General features: G+C 32.8%; 1 protein-coding gene across 1 annotated transcript in view; it reads right to left on the bottom strand.

Annotated features, from left to right (window-relative positions):
- LOC143197894 (uncharacterized) overlaps positions 1-23,393 on the bottom strand; it is a 316,954-nt gene that overhangs the window by 198,935 nt on the left and 94,626 nt on the right. Inside the window, exons 17-26 of the mRNA XM_076406689.1 lie at positions 16,875-16,997; positions 11,105-11,251; positions 10,894-11,045; positions 10,710-10,837; positions 9,545-9,733; positions 7,652-7,908; positions 7,421-7,601; positions 7,114-7,364; positions 6,852-7,054; positions 6,646-6,796 (exon numbers count right to left, since the gene is read on the bottom strand). Coding sequence (XP_076262804.1) covers positions 6,646-6,796; positions 6,852-7,054; positions 7,114-7,364; positions 7,421-7,601; positions 7,652-7,908; positions 9,545-9,733; positions 10,710-10,837; positions 10,894-11,045; positions 11,105-11,251; positions 16,875-16,997 — 1,782 coding nt within the window. The remainder of the gene's footprint in view (positions 1-6,645; positions 6,797-6,851; positions 7,055-7,113; positions 7,365-7,420; positions 7,602-7,651; positions 7,909-9,544; positions 9,734-10,709; positions 10,838-10,893; positions 11,046-11,104; positions 11,252-16,874; positions 16,998-23,393) is intronic.

The raw sequence follows: 23,393 nt of genomic DNA, 5'->3' as shown, positions 1-23,393 counted from the left end.
TTTTTAATTTAAGATCAAAACATAAAATATTTTTGGCTATAGCTAAAAAATACTATATATAAATATATATATATAAATTATATAGCAAATTTTTAATTAAGCCAACTTGCAAAGCAAAAACACCTATTATTGATCTATTATTAAGTTTCAATAGTTGGTGATTTTGATGTTACATCCAAGACAATTAATATTTGATCAAAAAAATAATTCCAGAGGACCCTAACCTAACTCAATCACTGAAAAAACTAATTAAGAAACTGCTTAGAAGCTACTTAGAAAAAACTAGTTAAGATTTGATGGGTCAACACATTAATGTTTGTCACATTAATTTACTTTACAAATTGATTAAAAATGTCAGTATAAAATGTCAAATTCTGGTCCAACGCTTTTAAATTATTTCTGAAGCTTCAACAATAATCGATATACCGTTGTTGAGTCCACCAGGATTATGATGGAACGCAGGAACTTGAGCAAGATGTCGTAAATGATTCGTTAATTCTAGACATGCAATCTACATCTATTTGTGATTAGTACTTGCTAATACAATGCTTGTGTTTTCACTGGGAAAATTTAATGAGAGTCAGACGAAAAAACAAAACGCTGGCTTTTTAATGGTAATCGAATAATTGACGAAATTATATTAAAATTGAGAGGAAAAACCCAGTTCATGAATATATATTAATTAATCTGTTGGTATCTGTATTGGTTGGTTAGTATTAATCCTTTATAATGTTATATAAATTACTTCGGAAAAGTGACGAAAATATATTATAAATGTGACAGTGTCAACTAAATTACCAGGATAGGGTTATTTATGACAGAAAATGTAAAATATAATAACTATAAATACCGAAAATTGTTTGGCAGAGTATGTTAAGTTTGTATATAAGAATATTAATATCATGGTCCTTAGTAGTTGTTAAAAAATATGATGTGCAAACATATACATTTGCTAACAATATGTACGAAATGGATACTAACATTGTTGCCAATATTGTACACGTTCAGAGTATGAAAAGTACATAGATGGTACCACATAGAAATTAAAGTTGCAGGAGAAGAATCCTGATAGACAAGAAACATTTAGATAATTTTGGTGGCGTAAAAAACAAAATGTAAAGGAAATACTTTTTTTAAGGCCAGAAAAAAACTTTAAAATGTTAATGAATGACTATAAAAGGTGTTAAGCATTTTCACCTCTGGTATAAAGATAACTCACTCAAAATATATGTATTTTGATGTAAAATAAATGAAAAATCACATTAAATTACATTAAAATTTATAAGTTTACAGATAAGTGACGTTAACGGGAATCTTATTGAAAATACACTTTTCATAACGTAAAAGCCGTTAAAAAACTGTTACAAAGTTATTAAACTAACATTTGATCGGACGTAAAATTTGGAAATGGTATTCAGAGCGATTTTTGAAGAATTTAAAACTAATTAAAAAAGATTTTTTACATCATTGTATTATATTGAACGAAACCAACGTAGTTTTTCTTAGTTCAATCAGACATTTTTTGTTTTAAACTACGATGTGTCTATTAACAAACTCAGGTCCGAATCTGCTTATCTTAAACCATGCAGAAACCAAATTAATGTTTAATTTATGTCCCTCTTCGTCGGTTCTCTCGTTCTTTCGATGTTATTTATTATATACTAAAACGAAACCGAACAAAACCACAGCAAGCTCAGGCATCCAATGAACGATACATTAACAATTGACGTTTGAAAAGGCGGACATAATTTTCAATTAGCAATATATAACTCGGGTCGTAAGTCATTTTTGACAGTTTCAATAACGGTCACACCTCTTTAATATTAGTTTACCAGTTTATGACCGACGTTCTAACCTATAACAACTAGTTACAATGGTCTTACAAGAGGAATTTAATATCTCAACAATTGGCACCATTCAGGTTTTGTGTAGTGAACATAATAGTCCAATTTGGACTGTTATCAGATATTATTATAAGATCAGGTTCAAAATCATGATAATCATGATAAAATTCAAAAACTTCAGATCAAATTGTTATTTTAAATGTCTTGTTTTAATCCTGTGCAATACCAAAGAAGATTTTATTGGTTTCCTTTCGACTGAATCCATTTATAAATCGAAAAATACGTAATATTTATTTATAATATCCTACAACAACAAATAAAAATAGTCACATAAAAGGGATTTAAGACCTGAACGATTAGCATTCATTTAGGTTTTGTATAGTGAACATAATAATCCAAATTTGAAGATCAGGTTCAAAATTATGATAAACATTAAATAAAATTTGACATTCAAATCAAATTGTTATTTTAAAAGTCTTCTTTTATTTCTAAACGAATTAAAAATATTTTTCAAGAAGATTTGAAACACAATCATGATAAAATTTCGATAAAATTTCAGGTTAAAATCAAATTGTGATTCCCTTCGTTTTATTGGTTGATTTCTTGGCAGAATATCCTCTCAATTCTACTAGATCTATTTATAACTTAAACACGAAATAACACCTCAATGGAAAGGTCCCCGACCTGACACATAGATGGTGCTACTAATATTAAATCCATATGATTTTAATTAGCCCTAACCCTCAAAAGATGCGTATATAAAATTGACAGCTTGCGGATCATTAGTTTGTGAAATATAGCATTTTGAGTGAAGCAACTTCTGTTACTGTGAAAAAATGTATAGAAAGGAATTTCGCGTGTTGATAAATTTTGAAGGGAAAAATACAGTTAAAGCAAAAAATTTGGGTTGATGCCGAGTTTCCGGACATGACGACGGTGAACGCAGTGGACGCTCAAAAGAGATTGTTACCGACGAAAACATTAAAAAAATCCACAAAATGATCTTGAATAATGGCCGTAAATTGAAACTGAATGAAATAGTAAACACTCTAAAGATATCATCTGAACGTGTACATCATATCATTCACGAATATTTGGGTATGAGAAAGCACTGTGAAAATTGGATGTTGTGCGAGCTCACTTTTGACCAAAAACAACGACGAGTTGATGACTCAGAGAAGGGTTTGAAGATGATCAAGTGTAATAAATCCGAGTTTTTACGTCGATATGTGACAATGACATCATTTCAATCCGAAGTCCAATTGATAGTCATCCGAGTGGAATGGGCACGATAAACCTGCTCCAAAGCGTGGGAAAACGCAACAGTCGGCTGTCAAGCTTATGGCGTCTGTATTTGGGATGCGCTTGGAATAATTTTCATTGATTACCTTGAAGAAGGAAAAACCATCAACAGCGACTATTACATAGCGTTATTAGACCGTTTGAAGGACAAATTGGCCGAAAACCAGCCGCATTTAAAGAAAAAGAAAGTGCTGCTTCACCATGCCACATGTCACTGAAAACTATGGCAAAAATCGATGAATTGGGTTTCGAATATTTCTTCTTCTCAGATCTCAAAAAAATGCTGGCTGGGACAAATCGTACTACAAAAATGCTATCGAAAAGTAGGAGGGTCGCTAATCCAGTGGATCACCCTTGAAGGGAATTTTGTTGAATAAAAAAAAGCTAATTTTGACAAAAAAATGCGTTTTACTATGGTAGGCAGGGGACTTTTCAATTGACCGGTTATGTATGCTAACCTACAACTATTTACAATGGTCTCACAAAACGGCATTAAGATCTGCAAAGCCAGCGTAGCGTTAATTTATTGAACGACTTCAAGATAGTTTTTAAGAAGATTTGTAACATAATCATGATAAACTTTCGATAAAATTTCACGTTAAAATCAAATGATTATTTAAATTGTCTTCTTTTATTCCTGCGCGATGCCAAAGACGATTTTATTGGTTGATTTCTTTGCCGAATATCCTCGCCATTCGACTCGATCTATTTATAAATCGAAAAATACGAAATATTTATGCTAAATCCTAAACGTCGACACGTTTTAGATCGAAATTACTGCGAATATAAGCGTTCCGTTTCTCTTTTCTCATTGGCGTACCAGCTGGCGAATGAGAAAATACCTTAAGATTGTTCTCATTTCCTTAAAATTATCTTCTAGTGTACTGATTTATTAAGTCGGTTTATCGGCGAAGAAATTAATGGTTCAATGTTGCCCTGAAAATTAAAATGATATCCAGATGAAGTTCGACAATTATGAACTTATAAGCTATCGTTTCGAGCTGAATACTTAGTTTAAGAGTTTTGGCTAGGGGTGGTGTCTTTGCAAGTTTCCAATACATTCCAGCCCATTTTTCGTGGTAAGAGCTCTGAAATATAACCTTTCTAGACAAAATAAATCGGGAATGGTATGAAGACGTTTCTTAATTGCAAAACGGTATACTGTTTCATACTGTTAGTTCTCCTAGTTCCTTTTATGAACCCCGTTTTTTGATGTATTTAGTAGTTTCTTATATATCATTGGCCATTCAGAGAAATTATTGAGATTCGTTTTCTTTTTTCAGAATAAGACTAATATAGCTTATATATTTCCATACAGATGCAAATGTTTGCCACTTGAAGATATAGTTGTTGTTGTGCTTGAGATGTTTGTTAGCTCAGTAAACCGTTGGAAAGACTCCGTCATTAGCTCAGCCTTATCCTAATCTGCGATTAACAATTGGTTGCTTTTTTTTCATTTCTGGTTTATCAAATATGCAAAGTAGGTAAACAGTTGGCCCCAATACACTCCCTTGTACACACCTACTTTATCTTTTTTTTGTTATACTGTAGACTTCGTCTTGTCTGACTCTAAACATTCTGGCTATTATCATTTTCTGTAGCTTATGAACAAAGCTGACATGCCATACCTCATCGAAGGCTTGTGCCACACCTAAGAATATAGCTGAACGTAGCTCTTGACCTTCATATGGGGTTTCAATTGCATCTGTTATTCTATGAACCTGGTCAATTGTTGAATGTTTGTTAATAAACCCAAACTGGTGTGTAGGTATTAAGTTTTTTCTCTATATAATCGGTTTTATTCTTTCCAATACGATTTTTTAATAGCTTAATTATCCCTAGTAATAGTTAGGATCCATATTCCAAATGAAATGGGGCCCAATTTTAGTACCATATCCTGAAACAATTTCTTATCGGATTTTCCATTCGTCAACAGAGATTCAACTAATCTCTTATCATTGACAGTAAAAATCGGAAGTAGCCTGAATCAAGTTTGTGGAAAACTTACAAGTTGACTGGACGGCTTAGGTCTTCATTTATAAAAAAATCTATGATTGATGGTACATGTCCTTGATCCAGGTTGTAGACAAGTTCGTTAAGAAAAATAGGACCGAAGTTTAGGGATGTTGCTGATGTTGAAATAAAGTATATTATATGGCTTATACTATCTTAAAGTTTTCCTGTTACTTTTAAGCACGCTTTTCAAAACTAATTTCATGCATTTCTATCGGCATTATGCATTTCTTATATACAATAAAATTTCCCTTTTATGCATTTCTTATATACAATAAAATTTCCCTTAACATTATCAGTCTTAATTTCTTATATTGAACTATTAATAATCAATTGCTGAAGATTTGAAACTAAAATTGCAGCTGAAATATGTGCCTTTTACACAAAAATCACCCATTAATATCTTAGGCGTCTTGATGAATGGTTCAATGTATTAGATATGTGGTATGTATTGATATAAGAAATAAAATGTTTTAGCATACTAGCTATCCAAATACCATTCAAGAAGTTCTTCAACTATTGAAAACTAGATGATTTGGAAATCATCATAAAGGCTTATCGGTAAAAGATCTTGTGGCGCACAATGGCACCAAAACGTGGAAGGTGCCGTCAAATTCGACGTTTTTTCAACTTTATTACAACAAATTTACATAAGACCAAAGATTACTTATCAAAAACACAAACAAAAACTAAACACTACTAACAAAAAAAATATTTCATCTTGCAAAAATATCCTGAATGCCATTTTAGCGGAATATCGTTCAGGTAAAGGGTTTCGTAACATGCTCGTAGAATCTCGTAGAAACTCGTAGAATCTGGATGTAGTATGTATAGTGTGATATAGTAGATGCGAAATTCTAATATTCAAAACTTTTAAGACTGCGAATTTTTTTAAAAAGTTTTTTACGAAAGTGAAGACCAGCCAATTGAAAACCAAGAATTAAAATTGGTTCTTGCAAGTGTTAGATATTACTCTTCCTTCTGTTAATGAAAACTGAGGATTATGACCAAGACCGATTTAATTTATGTAGAAGGTTTTAATCAACAAAAATCGAAACGAAGAAGACAAATTCTCTAACATTTGTTAGAGGAGAAATATCAGTATATTTTACTATATATTTTATTTATTAATTATTAAGTATACATGTGTTATGGAGCTTTAACATTGTCCCTTTGTTATTATGTGTTTATTTACTGTTTGTATTTACTATACTGTTGTTGTTAACAAGCCTGTCTGAAGATTTAATTCTGTAACTATTACCTACGGTAAATGGTAACGATCATCAAATTATTGTATTTATTTGTTTAGTTTGTTTTATTTTAAAAGACAACGAGAAATAAAGTTAAACCTAATCATACTTTTGGCTCAATAAAAGGGCTATCTATATCAGTTGAGAGGTGAAAGATGATGGGAGCTGCTTTAATTTAGTCCATTTCCATCTAATATTTTGTTAAAAATAATATAATTAATATAAACATTACTTACCCTATGAAGTTCACTGATGAATGTTAATCCAGTGTTTTTAGCAGACTGGAAGAATGGCACAAGAGATTCGAATTTATTCTCAATCTGTCTCATGGTGATGTCATCCACGTTCTGTTTATTTTTGACAGATGCCTCCAAATTGTCCATTTCCCTAAATATTTTAACTATCAGTTCACTTAACTATTTTTAAATTCTCCATTTCTTACCTGTTAACGATTTCGGCTTCCATATGGAATTTAACATATATCCTGGCTAAATCCAATCTGTTCTCCAGGAGATTCTTCAAATGTATCCACTTCTCGTGAAGATTGTCCACCTTTGAGTCGACGTCTGCTCTTTGATCGTCTTCCAAATACTCGAGGATTGGTGGTAGTGTCAGTAGAAGTTGGTTAATTTCATTACCTTTGGTCTGGAAGAAGAGTAATTATGTAATGCTTTGTGGTGACGAATTTGTGTAACCCCATATACCTGTAAATCGGTTTGAAGTTGATGATGCAGTTGTAAAAAGTCTTCAGCTAATCTTAAGTCACCACCCATATCTTGATGACCCTGTAAAAATGCCTCGGCGATTGTTACCAACCAATTAATAATATTGTTGTATCCATCAAGGAAATTGTTGAGAGCGGCTATAACCTTTTTGTTTTCTTCTCGATGGGCTGTACACAGACCTGTGATAACGATCTTTTTATTTTCCAACTCCTCCACCATTTTCTTCACACCTAACAATTAAGTTCGTAAGTTCTCGTTTATATTAAGATGTTACCACAAAATGTACCTTCTGTACCTCCAAACATACCAGCTTGATTGATAATTCTGTAACCCTCGGCGATCGGTGCCGAGGTAACATCATCTACAGTTACGGCACAATGAGAATGTAATTCGGCTAATTTCGCCGAGGTTTTCGGTAATTCAGTAGTATTCAGTTGTATTTCCACTTGGTCCAGTTTGTTAAGGACCTAAAATTTATCGAATTAGTTTAATATAATGTCGATATTATCTATCATACTGTCTGGGCAAGTCTAAAGAACGCAACTACGCGTTCTAGGAGAGATTCTCTATTTTGTAGATCTGTTAAATAATCATTGGTCGATGACAGAACCACGTATGATTGCTCCGTGGCTTTATCACCCCCAAAGCACCCTGAAGCCACCAATTGTTCGGTGGCTCTTGTTAGTTTTAAAGCTTTTTCTTGTAGTTGTCGGGCTTCCGGCAACAACTTCCTGTTTTCGTGGAGTAGCAGTTCGGCACTAGATGAAGAATCACCTTAAAAACAAAAATAATAATAATATAAATTACGCAATGCCTGGATGTGAAGAGGTTTTAATTTAATTTAACAAAGGCCAAGCATAAAGATGAGACATCAAAAGAAATACTTTTTTAGTCGGTTGATTAAACTTCGTTCAAAAACCTTATTTTCAAAAAACTAAGAACCTACATATAGACAATTCTTTTTAATTAGATTTTATATTAGACATGCTTGTATAATCTTAATGTATTACTATTGTCCTGCTATGCTTGCACCAATATACACCAGGATGAGTGTAACATGAATACATTAATAGGTATTTCCCAAATTCAAATTGATTTAAAATATTTAAGCTAAATTTAATATTAATCACTTATACACTATACAAGTTCATATGGTTTGGGTCTCTACAATCTTCTAATTTCCTGGGTGTAGTCCAATAGCTGAATTGCTTCTACGTTAATGTGATTTAGTAACCTTATTTCATGTGTTAAGGCAACATTTTGGATAAATTCATTGTATTTTGATATCATCGTGTAGTTCTCCGTTAGTTATATTGCAATCAGCATCGGTAATTAATCGAAAAATGTTTACTTGTTTGGCATGGTTGGATTACTAATTGGTTTAATGTTTTAGACCGATAAACTACTTTCTTTGATTTTAATTAAGAAATAAAACTGGGAATATCTTCTGTCTAACCAACACTAGGCTTGACTAGATATTTTCTTATTCTATTCTATTATTTGTCTTTCGTGATGTTTCTAATTTAACCTATCATCGATATGGATACCGGGGTATGTCACTGGTTCTGCTTGAGGAAACGGACATTTGTCTAATAGTGTAAATAGATTTTTGTTATATTCTGCAACGCAAAATAGATATATCTAGTCCGATAGCTGCAGTTCTATTTATTCACATAGTCATTGAAATTAAAAGTAACTTTGTGTGTGAAACAAGATTTTTTTAAATTCTGAAAAGCACCAAATTCCTTGGTTTATAAAGTTAAGCCTCTAACAGGTATTTTGACGCATTAAATATTGTGCGAAATATGCATACATACAGCATACAAATATATGTTATACAACCAGTACTGCACTGCTTATGGACTGCACTGTGATCTGAGGGGTCATCTGTTGAGAATGGCGTTCAAACCCTTTTACATTTTATAACTTATATACACTATCTGAAAGATTTCATATTGAAGAAAGATTCAACATCTTTCTTACCCGGTCTCTTGAAACAGTTTGACCCATTCTCCAATTATTTATTGGCGAAAATCTCTGATATTATAGAGTTTCTTGCTCGCTAATGTTTTTTTATCAAACTATTGCTCTATCGATAAACCGCCCAATACCCCTTAGATTCCTTGAGTTTACCCAATAAACCAAATAAACATAAATTTTTTTTTTGAAACATTACTTGAAAATTAATATGTTGTTTTGTTAAGAGGGGCAGTATAGTTGACATAACATTTCAAGCGTCATTAAATCATTAATACTTCAGCGGTGTGCTAGTTATATATGTTATAAAACTGTACAAATATTGTTACACGCTGCAATAGCAATGATAAAATCAAACAAACAATCGCGACTTTACCGCTATATTTGTGCTAGAAATTAAGGCATCCGTATCAAGACCAATATGAATACTGACCTAGCTGGTTACTGTTAGCTAACAGGTTTCTCCTGTTCCGTAGCGCTTCTTCCAATTCCTTCAGGTCAGTGGCAAGCAGCAAGAGGGCTAAGCATTGTTCCAGTTGTGACTTTCGCCTGTTGAAGGTCGCTTCGATTATTTGTCGTTTGATATGCAGTTCGTCTAACCAGCCTTGTACTTGAGATATTGCTACAATTGTTAAATAATTTATTAGATATTGAATTGGAACAGGTTTGACGTTTTAATACAAATCAGCTTCAATTTTAAAAGTAAATATAAAACAGTAATTTGGAAAATTTGCTGCTATTGCAGCTGCTTATTTTTAAAAAGTTTATTAATTCTGAATCGGTTCCCTGTGCAATAGATTCAAACGTATACTTGAAACAAAATCTTAATTAAAATGAAGGGTGTCAGAGTCAATATTCTCTAAGATTAGCAGATATTATTATGCCAATTGACTAACAGCAAATTCGTTACTGTACGGTATACATAATAACCATACAAGGAAAAATATTTGAATATGAAACATTCAATTATTGGCACAAACGTTTCAGTGAAAACGTATAGGTGATGTTTCAATCTTAGTGACTAGGGGCATGGAAAAACCCAAAGTCATTTAAGTTACGAAGGTACAGGTTAAGCTAGAGCCAGAGGCAGTAGGTTAGCAGTCTCTTGAAAAACAGTCATCACCAACAACATTTTGTAAGCGTTTTGTACCAAATAGGCAAAATTTAAATGATAAAAAATGAGCCCCATATACGCCAGTTGAACAATATTAAGCTTGTTCAAGTATATTTAGCGGTAAAAGATTCATTGCCAAATCATTCAATTATTTGACAGATTCGATTTATTTGAAAAAAGTCATATTAACAATTACAGAATGAGTAGATATATGATAAGAAAATTCGAGAAAATGCAATATCATAAACAGAATCTTCCATCAAGATAGTCATCAATATAAGGAACAAGCTCTTTAACAACACTGACCCAAAAACTACACATGATATATACGTCTTTTGAGTGAGTTAAATTATAATCCTTGCAGAATTGAAATTCTAACGATAATATTTTTTTTACATCAGTTTCTTGATTTTGAAAACAAAATCCTTCACGATTTATATTTAATATCTATTTTTAATTTATAGTTAATTTAATTAACATTTACCTCTATTAATGGACGTTCGAACTCTTTCGGGTCTCGAATCTAGTGTTCCTTCCGCTGCAAGTTCTTTCAGTTTACCCAGTAAGGAGTTCCCAGCTTGTAACGTACACATTAGTGATTCTAAAAGTGATCTACGAAAGAAGAATAGCTAGTTTAATCACGGGCGAACAAATAATAATCAGCTCACCTTCTGAGGTCGTGAAGTTTGTTTAGGGCTTCCTTAACAGCATCTACTTCCATAGGAATAGATAGATCGGAGCATGCGGCCTCCAGGGTGTTATTAATCTCGAAGAATTCCTCGGCTTTGGTGTGATATTGAACGTTGAGATCCAGAATAAGCTGATAATAACAATTAGTTAAATAAAAACCGGGATATTGTTGACGTTTTGAGTGGGTACCTTTCTGAGTTCTAAAGTGGCGTTGATGTCCCTCCACGCTCTTCCCAGAGATTCCGCCATGGCTGCGTAGACTTCAGCTCTGGGTCTCTGAGTGGCGATCAGTTGGTCAGCTTGACGAAGAAGCTCTTCAACTGGACTTTGTTTGTTCTAAAAATGAAAAATTTGTGAGCGATAACATTGTTTAAAAACTGTTTTTTTTTTCTCACACCATGAATTATAAATAATCAAATCGAGTAAAGTACAGATTAAATCAAATGTCTCCACAACTGTACAACTGTACTTGTTTCTGCAAGCGTTTACGGTTTAAAACAAACACTTTTAATTAATTTTGAAACTGTTTTATGTTGTTTTAACGAAAAGAAGTGGTTATTTGTTAGAATTACTGTATATACAATACTGCCAGCCCAATATTATTTAAATATTAACGAAATCCTTATAATATAAACTTTTTTTAGATTTTATTTATTAAAAGCCCATCAGACTGGAGGGCTATTTAACTAAAATTCATAAGTTAATAGCAGTAGTATTCATAATCTATTATATGTTTTGGAGTACTCCAATGGCAGCCAAATAGTTCATCAGTTGTTCAAGATTCTCCAATTGTAGAAGTTGTTTCATTTTAGGCCCGAGAGTCGTCTTTGGAGGGCATTCAACCAGAATGTGTTTGATGCTCAGCGGAGATCTACATCTACTACAATTGGGTGGACTTTCTCCATTGAGTAGAAACCCATGAGTCAGGCGACAATGGCCTATTCTGAGACTGACAAAATACTTAATTTACGCCTGCTAAAGTTACAAAAGTTGAGACCTTGGTAAGACTCTTCTTTTACCTCGCACAATTTGTTATTGATCATTAGGTCCCAGTTTAGTTGATCCAGTTTTTTTATAAAGTGCGGTAAAATATGTATTCAGATCACTTCTCCAGTATAGATGGTTTTCCAAAAGTGATCCTTCCCTTTTCCCCGCAAGATGATCGGCTCTCTCGTTACCTTCGATTCCCATATGGGATGGAACCCGGTAATATTCTTGCCGCTATTACAAACGGCGATGTTTTATTCTGGAATGTGCATTGTCAGTGGATGATATGCCTGTGCCTAGACATCTACAAGACATCCTTTAATCCATCTTTGGTGATCTTACAGCTTAAACTGCGTTACCCGGAACCATACCCGTCAGTTATCAATCGTGTTGAATTTAGAACAGCATAGATTTAATTTATTTTTAAAATATTTTATTCTGAAAGATATGGCGAATTGTTGGAACATCTAACATATACATATGGTCTATCCAATAAAACAGCCATTGCACGTCATCAAAACTTATGACATCAGCACTTCGCCATGTTGTCGCTTCAAATTTGAGTTCTGATTTACCACATTTACTAGCTTATAACCTGTAATTATTATCAACAATGTTTCAAACACAACAGGGTTGACAAGTACTGCAAACTGATTCCTTTACATGTTTTGACGCATCAGACAGCATTCTGTCTCTTTTTAACTAGGAGAGATTAACTAGTCAATATGAGAAGGAAAATCAGCTCCTAGCTTAAAAGGAATTTTAAATATTTACAAACTGAATTTGGCAATATATTCGACGTTATCTATGACGTGCGTTGGTTGTTTTATTCACAGGACTGCACTTTACAGCCAATCCAATCCTGTTGTGTTATAAACAAAATCCTTATAATGCAAACACATCCCTCGTTACATAACGTAATCAAACACGATTTCTTAAAATATTCAATAATGTATGTATGTACGTACAATATGTACACTAGGTATTCACATAAACAGTAGGTGGCCAATTTATTAGGGACAGTACTCGTATTTATATAATTTATAGTTTATTAATGATGTTGCTTTTAAAGGGTTAAGTCGTCTTAAATAGGCCCTGGTATCATTATCATTGTTTTGTAACACAGTATGCGTGCGTCATTTATCAATTGTGTTACGTTTCTTCTTATTCAGTTATTGTACGTTAAAACGCGCGCTTTGCATTATTGTTGTTGTATTGTTTAGATATATTATAATTTAATTACTTTTAATCGACTTTTGTGTCTAAAACGATCAGAATCTAAGTAATGATACTTTTATCAATGGTTCCACGCGATTACATGAAATTTTCAACTCTTTAGGATGAGGAAGGTTTTGGACACGTCTCCAAGAAAATGTAGAGACATAAGTTATTACTGCACTCCACACATTCTCAAAGAGAGACAGCATTATTCTGTCGTCAATAGAATTAAAATTAAAATTGATAATAAAAAGCCTCTTGAGGCAAATAGTTTTGGCAAATGTGGCAGAAAAACAGTCACCTCACATCGTACAGATCGAAGAATCACAAACATCTGCCTCGAAAATCGTAAAAAGAGCGTTGCTCACACGATAATAAAGGACGAGGGTGTAAGAATTTCGGAGAGGACAATGCGGAGGCAGTTGGTTGAAGATAATCTAATAGGATGCAAATATAGCATAGAAACGACTTCAATGGTCTAGACAACATTGAAATATGACTGTTGCAGACTGTTAATCGAGTAAGTATAAGTCTTTTTCAACAATACAATTGGTGAATAACTATTTTATAATATTAATTCTATTAATTTACAGGTGTGCTTTTCCTACGGATCAATCTTCTAAACTTTGATTAACAAAAGTTGAATATTTCCATGCCGATTACCTTGTAGAGAGACTTAAACACTCGGTTAGTGTTATACTATACGATACAATACATAGTAAGTACTAGAAATCCGGTTACAACAGCAATCACCGTTTTGCATTGGCCAAAGAATTTACTAGACATGAATCCCATACAAAACATGTGGCAAGCTATCAAACGGGTGACTGCAAAAGAAATAATTGCCACGAAATCGCAGTTAATAGAAACCCTCATCAGAGAATGGTATCACGACTTCAAACTCCAGCAAAATGTACATGTATTGACAGCATACCCCGAGGCATCGAAGCTCTTATTGGAGCAAAGAAAACTGTAGATTTTTGTGAAGTTTTTATAATCCCAGTAGAATGCAAATACAGTTGCAGATAGAATTAGATATATATAAATATTCGACACTATTGGCCATTTATATATTTTTAAGCTTTAAGGGAATCATAGTATTTATAGAACAAAAAGAAAATTCCTCCAGTTAATTTATATCAACATTACAATCTCCAATTATTAGCAACTTTGCCTCACCATTACATATTTTATTTGTTCTAAGTTTCACTATATTTCATGAACACATTTTCTGGGGAAACATATCGTTTGTTTTAAAAAGCACATTGTAATGCTTACTTAAAACAACTTGTCGACAAAAGCTTAAGGATGATAAATTTGGTATCGAAAGCAAAACACCTTTTCAAAATGTCTTCTCAAAAACCCATGGAAATCTACATGAACATGTTTAATGTTGGATCATCAGTTTATGAATTTTTATAATAGAATTTTGAGTGAAGCAACTTTTGTTATTGTGAAAAAATTGGATAAAAAGGAATTTCGCGTGTTGATAAAATATTGATTTTGAAGGGAAAAAATACAGTTGAAGCAAAACATTGGCTTGATGCCAAGTTTCCCGACACTGCCCCAGGAAAATGAACCATCAAGGATTGGCATGCTAAGTTCAGACCTGGTGAACTGAGCACCGAAGACGGTGATCGCAGTGGACGCCCAAAAGAAGTTGTTACTGACAAAAACATTTAAAAAATCCCCAACACGATTTTGAATGACCGTAAATTGAAACTGAATGAAATAGCAGACACTCTAAAGATATCAACGTGAACTGAACGTGTGCGTCATATCATTCACGAATATTTGAGTATGAGAGAACTCTGTGTAAAGTTGATGATTCGGAGCAGTGTTTGAAGATGATCAAGCGTAATAAACCCAAGTTTTTGCATCGGTACGTGACAATGGATAAAACATGGCTCCATCACTTCACTCCGAAGTCCAATCGACAGTCATCCGAGTGGACTGCACCCGATGAACCTGCTCCAAAGCGTGGGAAAACGCAATAGTCGGCTGGCAAGGTTATGGTGTCCGTATTTTGGGATGCCCATGGAATAATTTTCATTGACTACCTTCAAAAAGGAAGGACCATCAATAGCCACTATTGCATAGCGTTATTGGACCGTTTGAAGGACGAAAGTGCCGAAAAACAACCGCATTTGAAGAAAAATAAAGTGCTGCTTCACCAAAACAATGCATGGTGTCACAAGTCAGTGAAAATGATGGCCAAAAAATCCATGAATTGGACTTCAAATTGCTTCCTCATCCACCGTATTCTCCAAATCTGGCCGCCAGCGACTATTTCCTGTTCTCAGATCTCAAAAGAATCCACGCTGGGAACAAATTTTCGTCGAATGAAGATGTGATCGCGGAAACTGTGGCCTATTTTGAAGCAAAGGAGAAATCGTACTACAAAAATAGTATCGAAAAGTTGGAATCTAATAAAATACTAAATGGTCTTCTAATAAAATACGTTGTACCTCCCTCTATAAAGCTTCATATTAACAAAAAGGTTTTATAATCCATGTAGATTGCAGATACAAATAACAAATATATAAGAGGCCCCCAACTAATCACTTGTTACAGAAATCCATTAAACTAGAAAATTAAATAACCATAATATTGCCCCAATAATTTAGCCACCCACTGTACACTAATTTAATATCAATGAGCTTACGTGTTTAGAATGATTTTGCTAGAAAATACAGCTTCATATGTTGATATCAAATGATCTATTCACTAACACAACTCCTTGTTCATTAGATTCAAATACGTACGAATTAGGTCTTAGACGTAGACCTTTAGTGAACTTCTCGAAATATCAGTTTGATTTGATATCCTTGAACTTTTACCAGAACTGGTCTTTTTTACTCCTTTTTGAGCACAGCGGCAACATCAGCTTGAGCTTTTGGCATGGTCAGGTTTGATTCATTCTCCCCGAATTGTTTAATTACTCTTTTCAGAGTTCATAAAGTTGAATGATATATTATTGAGATATATTAAATCCTAAACCGTCAGCTGTCAAACTGCTTCCTTTTTTTTGTTTTTACCAACACACAATAAATTCCAATTATGCGTACACTCTATATGAACTAGTTTATATTTGTCTTGACTTTCATTAACCTATATTTAATTATGAATATTCACACTCGAATTCCGTTTAACTATAATTAATGCCAAGTACGTTTCAAAATTATTTGACGTGCTAGTATAAAATTGATTGTCTTCGTTAACCTTTGCATCCCAAATTACATTAGAATTCAAGACGTGTGGTGGCTCGACAATAAACAAGAATACAAAAAGTAAACAAAATCTTTTCAGACATCTTAAAAGTTATGTCTCGGTAGGCGTGCGTCACGGCAACGTGTGGGTTCGACACGCTTTTCTTTTGTTTGTTTACGGTTTAATTGCTTATGCGTTATTCCAATTGTATATATAATCAATGAAAGTAGCTTATAGTTTCCTTTTTATATAGTGGTAGAGTCGCGCGGTAACTCTAGACAAACTGTTTAGTTTTCTAATATGAACTATATTTTCTAATAAAGCGTATTCACCATATTTTAATTGATAATTTAATTTACTAATTATTTTAGTTTCCTTTGATTCAGTGTCAGTATAAATCACAGAAAAACACATCAAATCTAGTGAGCATTGAATTATTTAGAATATATTTAATAAGTATGTTAATTTTACATAAAAGAAAATAGCACGGCGCATGCACCATATTTTAACCAAATATAATTTATTAATAATCGAAAATGCTTACTTGTAACTGTCGTAGAACTTCATTGTGTGCTTTTTGAAGTTCCAGAGCTTCAGCTAATGTATTTCCCAGTACTGTCAGTTCGGGCGTGATTTCCAGAATCTTCAAATGAATCCAGTCGCCAACCTAACCAAAAAAAAAACACTCAATCAATACGGGAGAATAGAAACAACATTTAATTTTCTATGTATTATAAAAGTTCCATAAATCGTACGGGAATTAATCAGGAAAAATGAGGAATGCGTTTGGAGTGACGCCTATTTTTGGAGATAGTCACGCACTGTCTTAAACGAAACTTATACTTTATATTCCAGTCTTTTTAATCAAGTAAGTGTTTCGGCTAGGACGATTTATAACACCCACAAAAATTGAACTACATTATTCTGTTAGTTATCTTATTATATTGTTTTTATAGAGTATCATCCATACTAAAATGTTTTTAAAAGCGATTAAACTGCTGTTTGAATTAAATGAGTTGAAACAATAAAAGAACAGAATTAAATTTTATTTTAATATGATGCCATTTTACTCTAACTTGGGCATATATTTGCGGTAGATTTAAACGTAAATTAAATTGTGTTTTGTTTTTAAATTGTGTATATCATCATCATATATTCAGCATATTTCTAAAGCAAGTAATATACCAGATATATCGGAAAGTTACCGGTTTTTTAAAGAAAAAAACTACATAATTTTCAAGAAAATGGAAAAATTTGTTTATTCAAAGAATTGGGCTTTTAATTCTGTACATCTTGTCCATATTTTAAGCAATTATTGGATGCTATCCCAAAAAGTGCTACTCTGCAATTCACCAAGCCACTCTGGTCCTAGCAGTCGGGTTCACTAGGTGATAAATATGATTTTTGCGCTTAGGGTTTCCAAATAAATCAACTTTTCATCACCCGTCACTATTGGATGCAGAAATAACCTTCGATCACACCATTTGAATAGCATTTCACAGACAATTTTTCGATTTTCCATTTGCCTGTCATTCGTTTGATGTGGGTGCCACATTTTTCTTATTGTCTGTATTGCTTGTGATCGGTTTCTAATCGTTTCCTGGGACACATTTAACGCTTCTACCAATTGTTCTTGAGTTTAGGTTGCGTCTTCATCCAACAACTCTTGCAGATTGGTACACCGAAATCACCGGTTTTGCCCATCGTAAGTTTCTACCAGAAAACGTACGAAGCTTTTCAAATTGTATAAATTTATGACTATGTTATTTTCGCGGAAATATAACATGTAACGCTTTGAAGCTTGGTCTCAGTAGAATAAAATAACATAAAGTATGTTCAAAGTTATTTCGTATATACGTCATTTAAATTTATGACATCTAGATTTATGATTTATGAGTTGTCTTTCTTTCTCTCTTAGTAATATTGGTATAACATTGATTTACCTCATTCTTATATTTAAGAGTTTTCAATTTTTTTTGCATATATATAGACAATTGGCACTATTGGTTGTTTTTTTTAACTTTAAGTGTATCATAATGGCTAAAAGTCTTGAGGCAAGAGTTTTGTCTTAGAACAAAAAGAAAATTCCTGCAGTTAATTAATATCAATATTACAATTTCAAATTATTAGCAATGTTGTATCACCATTACATATTTTATTTGTTCTTCTATTAAATTTCATTATATTTTATGAACAAATTTTCAGAGGAAACATATCGATTGTTTTGAAAAGTACATGGTAATGCTGACTTAATGAAGATAAGTTGTCGACGAGAGCTTAAGAATGATAAATTTGGTATCGAAAGCAAAACACTTATTCAAAATGTCTTCGCGAAACCCATAGAGATCTACATGAGCATGTTTAAATGGAAAGCCCTACCCCAGCTGATATATTTACCAGAGATTATTAATCCACGCGACTAGGACTTATACGCCTTATATGATTACGAAAAATTATAGAAAAAGTGCAAAATTGACCCAATTCTTGGATCTTTGGTATTTCAGGGAACCTAGGATTTAGGTTACCTAAAGGATGTCAAAAATTTGCAGCGGACGCTATGCAATACTTCTAATAAAATACGTTGTACATCCCTCAATAAAGCTGTATATTAACAAAGAGAACTTATCCTAACTCTCACAGCACTTATTAAAATAAATATTTTCTATTTTAAAGATGTTTGGATATACTGTAATATTTGATTGATTCCCAGTCTAAATATGTCTTTTTTTTTAATTTGTATGTTTTGAAATATCTTGAACGAAGATATATTATTAAAAATATTAACACCTACGTAAAATCTAATGCCACATGAGCCAGCAAAATAATTTAACCTCCCTCATAAAACCTTTCTCCTACATCACTCCCACACATCCTAATTCCTTTCAAAATTCAACCGACTCTAATTTATAAATAAACTAACCAAATACGAATAGAATATCAACAAACCCAAACACCAAATATTGACTAACGCCATCTGCATATATGAAACCGAAAGCTCTGGGCGAAAAATAATTATTTCAGCATATGTTTTACATCTATCTTAAACCTAAACATGATTTATTTTTGGGTGTTCGACGACTTTTCGGAAAAAAAAATAACATTGATTTCTTCGAATCCATCCATTTACAAACCAAACAGTTTATGTTACTCCGCAACAGAAATCGTCAGAATCTGGACCGTACATTTATTTTAAATTCAGGTCAAGTCGAATATTTGCGATGATTCTGCTTTTTTCTCTTTGAGCTTCAAGATATATTTAAACCGTGCGTATTCATTATTTGAAGTGATGAAAGCTGTAATTTGGAGTACATCAATGAAAATTAACATTATTTGAAGCTCGTGGAATGCTGATTTATTAAACCAAGAGTTGTCTTTTATACTTAAAGATTAGCCTAGTTCTATCATTTATATGTTTTGCAATATATCTTGAAAAGTGAATTAAGTCTAATTTTATTAACCGACTTCAAAAAAGGAGGAGGTTCTATGTTTCACTGTACATGTTTTGTATATGTATGCTCGCCGATTTCTCCGTCAATTATGGACCGATTTTCAAAATTATTTTTTACTTTTTTAGTCTTTCGTACTTCCGAGGTTGTCCCATTGGAAACAAGACAGGATCTGAGGAGGAGAAGGGGGCAAATCGAGGGGAAACTCAAATTTGAAAGATACGTACAAAGTTTTACTTTTTTTTTTATCTAAAATAATCAGATATTTGTGTATAATGTTATTGCTGAACTGACGTAACGGAAAACCGGAGGTCGTTCAGTGCAAAAGCCGTTCAGTTTGCACAAATATTTTATTATGTTTTATATTTGAAAGTAGAATCATAAGGACATCCTCTTTATCGATAACTTCTCATATCTAAAGAAGTAATTCGTACTTTGAAACATATTTTCTAAGGGCATCACTTAATAAAACAATATTTCTAAATTAACATACACAACACATACAGAAAGATACCTTCAGGTTCCATCACACCATAATCCATCCTGAATTATTTCATTTATAGGGATATGATGTCCGAACCAGATTTATTGGACAGAATGAGTTCATCTCTTGAAACGTAGGTTTCGTCACAATGGACAGGGCTTCAAGGATATAAATAAAAATATCCTCCAATTGTACAATAAGATGCTCACTTACTATATGTAGCAGACTACATTAGAAGAGTACTAAAGAAACAAAACTTCATAGTTGTACAATTGGGCTTCGAATTGCTTCCTCATTTTCCTTGTTCCTGTTCTCAGCTCACAAAAAATGCTGGCTGGCAAGAAATGTTCGTCGAATGAAGAGGTGATCGCCGAAACTGAGGCCTATTTTGAAGCAAAGGACAAATCGTACTACAAAAATGGTATCGAAAATTTGGAGGGTTGCTATAATTAGTGTATTATCCTTGAAGGAAATTATATTGAATAAAAAACCAAATTTTGCGAAAAAAATGTGTTTTACTGTGGTAGGTCGGGGACTTTTCAATTGACCTGTTATAGGGCTTTCGATGAGTCAGCTTAACTTACAACAATGAAACCTTGATGATAATGATAACTATGCAGAAATAATTAATATTTGATTATGATGATTTAAATAAAGATACAAAACTGAAAATATATTATATATAAAATATGATATAAAATTTCCTGATAAGGTTTCAGAAAATGAAACAAACGCAATGAAGTTTGTTAAAATTACTTAATTAACAAATTGAACACAAACACAAAAATGAAAGCAAAAACGTCTGTAACAGAACGAAAATAACAATCAGTTCACTTAATTCACAAAACAACATCGACGAGAAAATCAAACAAAAAACATCGCCATATAACTCATTGCACAAATCACCGCGGTACCTTGAGCTATTTCGTGAACAGTTTTATCTTGCGCAATGTCGAAATGTGGCTAAAAACCGCATGTTGATTCTGGTAGCCATATTTAGTCGAAACCCGCTTACAAACTTCATTAAGCCGTAATATACTCGATAGGATCTGCTAGTCTGATGCCACGCGATAACAAAACAGTGTCAGATTTCACAGAAAATCCGATTTATTCTGGCCAATCTAATCGTCCGATCTTGAAACCAATTAAGTACAGTTCGATGAACAGATAGAAGACCTGAGGACATTTTATATATAGATATTTTTTTTGGCAGTTTCGTAATTTTATTATTTCGTATTTTATTTATCTTACATTAGATATGCTTAGTACAATCTTAAATTACAAATTAATTTTTAACTACTGTTGTGTTGTACTTGCATTAGTACACAAGCAAGGCGAGTATGGGATTAACACATCAGTATGTATTTCCCAAATTAAAATAAAACTACTTAAACTAAAGTTAAGAATACACTTATATACACCAAACAGGTTCGCTTCAATCTTGTGACCTCCTACGTGTTGTCCGGTATCTGTATTACTTCCACGTTGCTATGATTTAACAAACTTATTTCACGTTTTAAGGCGAAATCTGATCCAAGATTCTTGTGTATCCATTTGATTTCGAGGTCATCGTACAGCTCTTCGTTGATTACGTAACGAATACATTGGTTACTAGTTTGTTTGATGTCTTAGTGCAACCCCATGTTTGTATCCCATGGGTACTACTCAAACTGACTCATAAACCAATCTCTTTGATTTTAGGTCAAGTTGAGAGTAGTCTGACTAAACCGTGAGGTTGCTTAACCTTGAGTCTAATCTGATCTGCTTTTGTCTAACATGATGTTTCCAGTTTAACCTACCATCGAAATATATTCCGAGGTATTTGGCTGAATTTACTTGAAAAATCGGGCATCTGTTAAGTGATATAACCAGGTTTTTTTCATTTCACCGCAAATGGACAGATTTGGAGCTATTAAATTGTATTTTCCAATCTCTAATGCATTAGTAGATGCTGTTGACCGCTACTTGTACTTTTTCTACAGCCTTAAACAAAGATGCATTTTTTAACATGATAACTGTGTCGTCGGCAAATGTTCCAAGTACTGTTTATTTTGTTGTTGGGATATCAACAGTATCGAGCAGATATAGGAGAGGTGCCAAGACACTATGGAACTCCAGCCGAATTAGGTTTAAGTGTTGAGAATGTTCCTTCATGCGAGTCTCGAAGTTTCCTTGACTTTTCTTTTCATGACTCCAACACTGGGGATAGCAAAGTCGGTGTAAAAGTTGACAGACCCTTGGTAAATCATCGAAATTTATTAGGATTTAACAAGTGAAATAATGCAATCCGAATTTCATATAATTAATGTTGATTACGTTCATTGCTGTTTTATTATTTATAGGAAAATTTTAAAAAACAATTTACTTGATTCCTGTTTGAGAAAATCAGAAATTTAGTATTTACTAAGAAAATCTAAAAGCTAAACCTAAATTTACTAAAAACCAATGCTTAATTAATAAATCAATCAGAAAATTTATACTCACATTAAATTTTAACAATAATTCAACTAATTCCTATTTTAAGTTGCTCTGACTAAAAATATAATAAGATCGTACAATTAATTGTATTTTAAATTAATATAGAGTACATTCAAATTATTCTAAAATATTTAGAGAATACCGATATGCTTTTTGTACCTATATATCAATATTTCTATTGTTTCTTCAAATTATCGGTTTTTTCCTGGTTGTTCTAAAAAAAATTTGAGATCTTTTCCGATGTTTCAATATATCGATATAAAGAAATATCTCTGTAGCCGACAGCCCTAAAACGAATGTATCAAATTTTGAGAATAGAAACTGTAGTAGGATAGATCGTTGGAAACATTCCATATTATAAACCATCATAATTTTACTAAGTTGAATTTTAAATGCTTCAAAGGACAATTAGAATTTAAATGAAGCAAAAACAAAATTACTTTCCTGACAACACAATACATAGTCGTTAAATTACTTTTCTATTAACCGTCAAGTACCGATTCCTGTCTAGAATGATATTAACGAACATAATGAAGTGATTCATTAAAACAAAAACAAATTTTACACTAGACAGACTATCGAAACGAGCGTTCATACATTTGACCTTCGCTGTAACCCTGAATTCTTCTGACACAGAAAAGATCTTTTAACGCCA

Source organism: Rhynchophorus ferrugineus, unplaced genomic scaffold, assembly GCF_030347505.1.
Source record: "Rhynchophorus ferrugineus isolate W39M unplaced genomic scaffold, kcgeb_rfMv2 rfM6, whole genome shotgun sequence".
Classification (NCBI taxonomy): domain Eukaryota; kingdom Metazoa; phylum Arthropoda; class Insecta; order Coleoptera; family Curculionidae; genus Rhynchophorus; species Rhynchophorus ferrugineus.
Note: the sequence above shows the minus strand (reverse complement) of the source record. Positions and strands in the feature narration are given on the sequence as shown.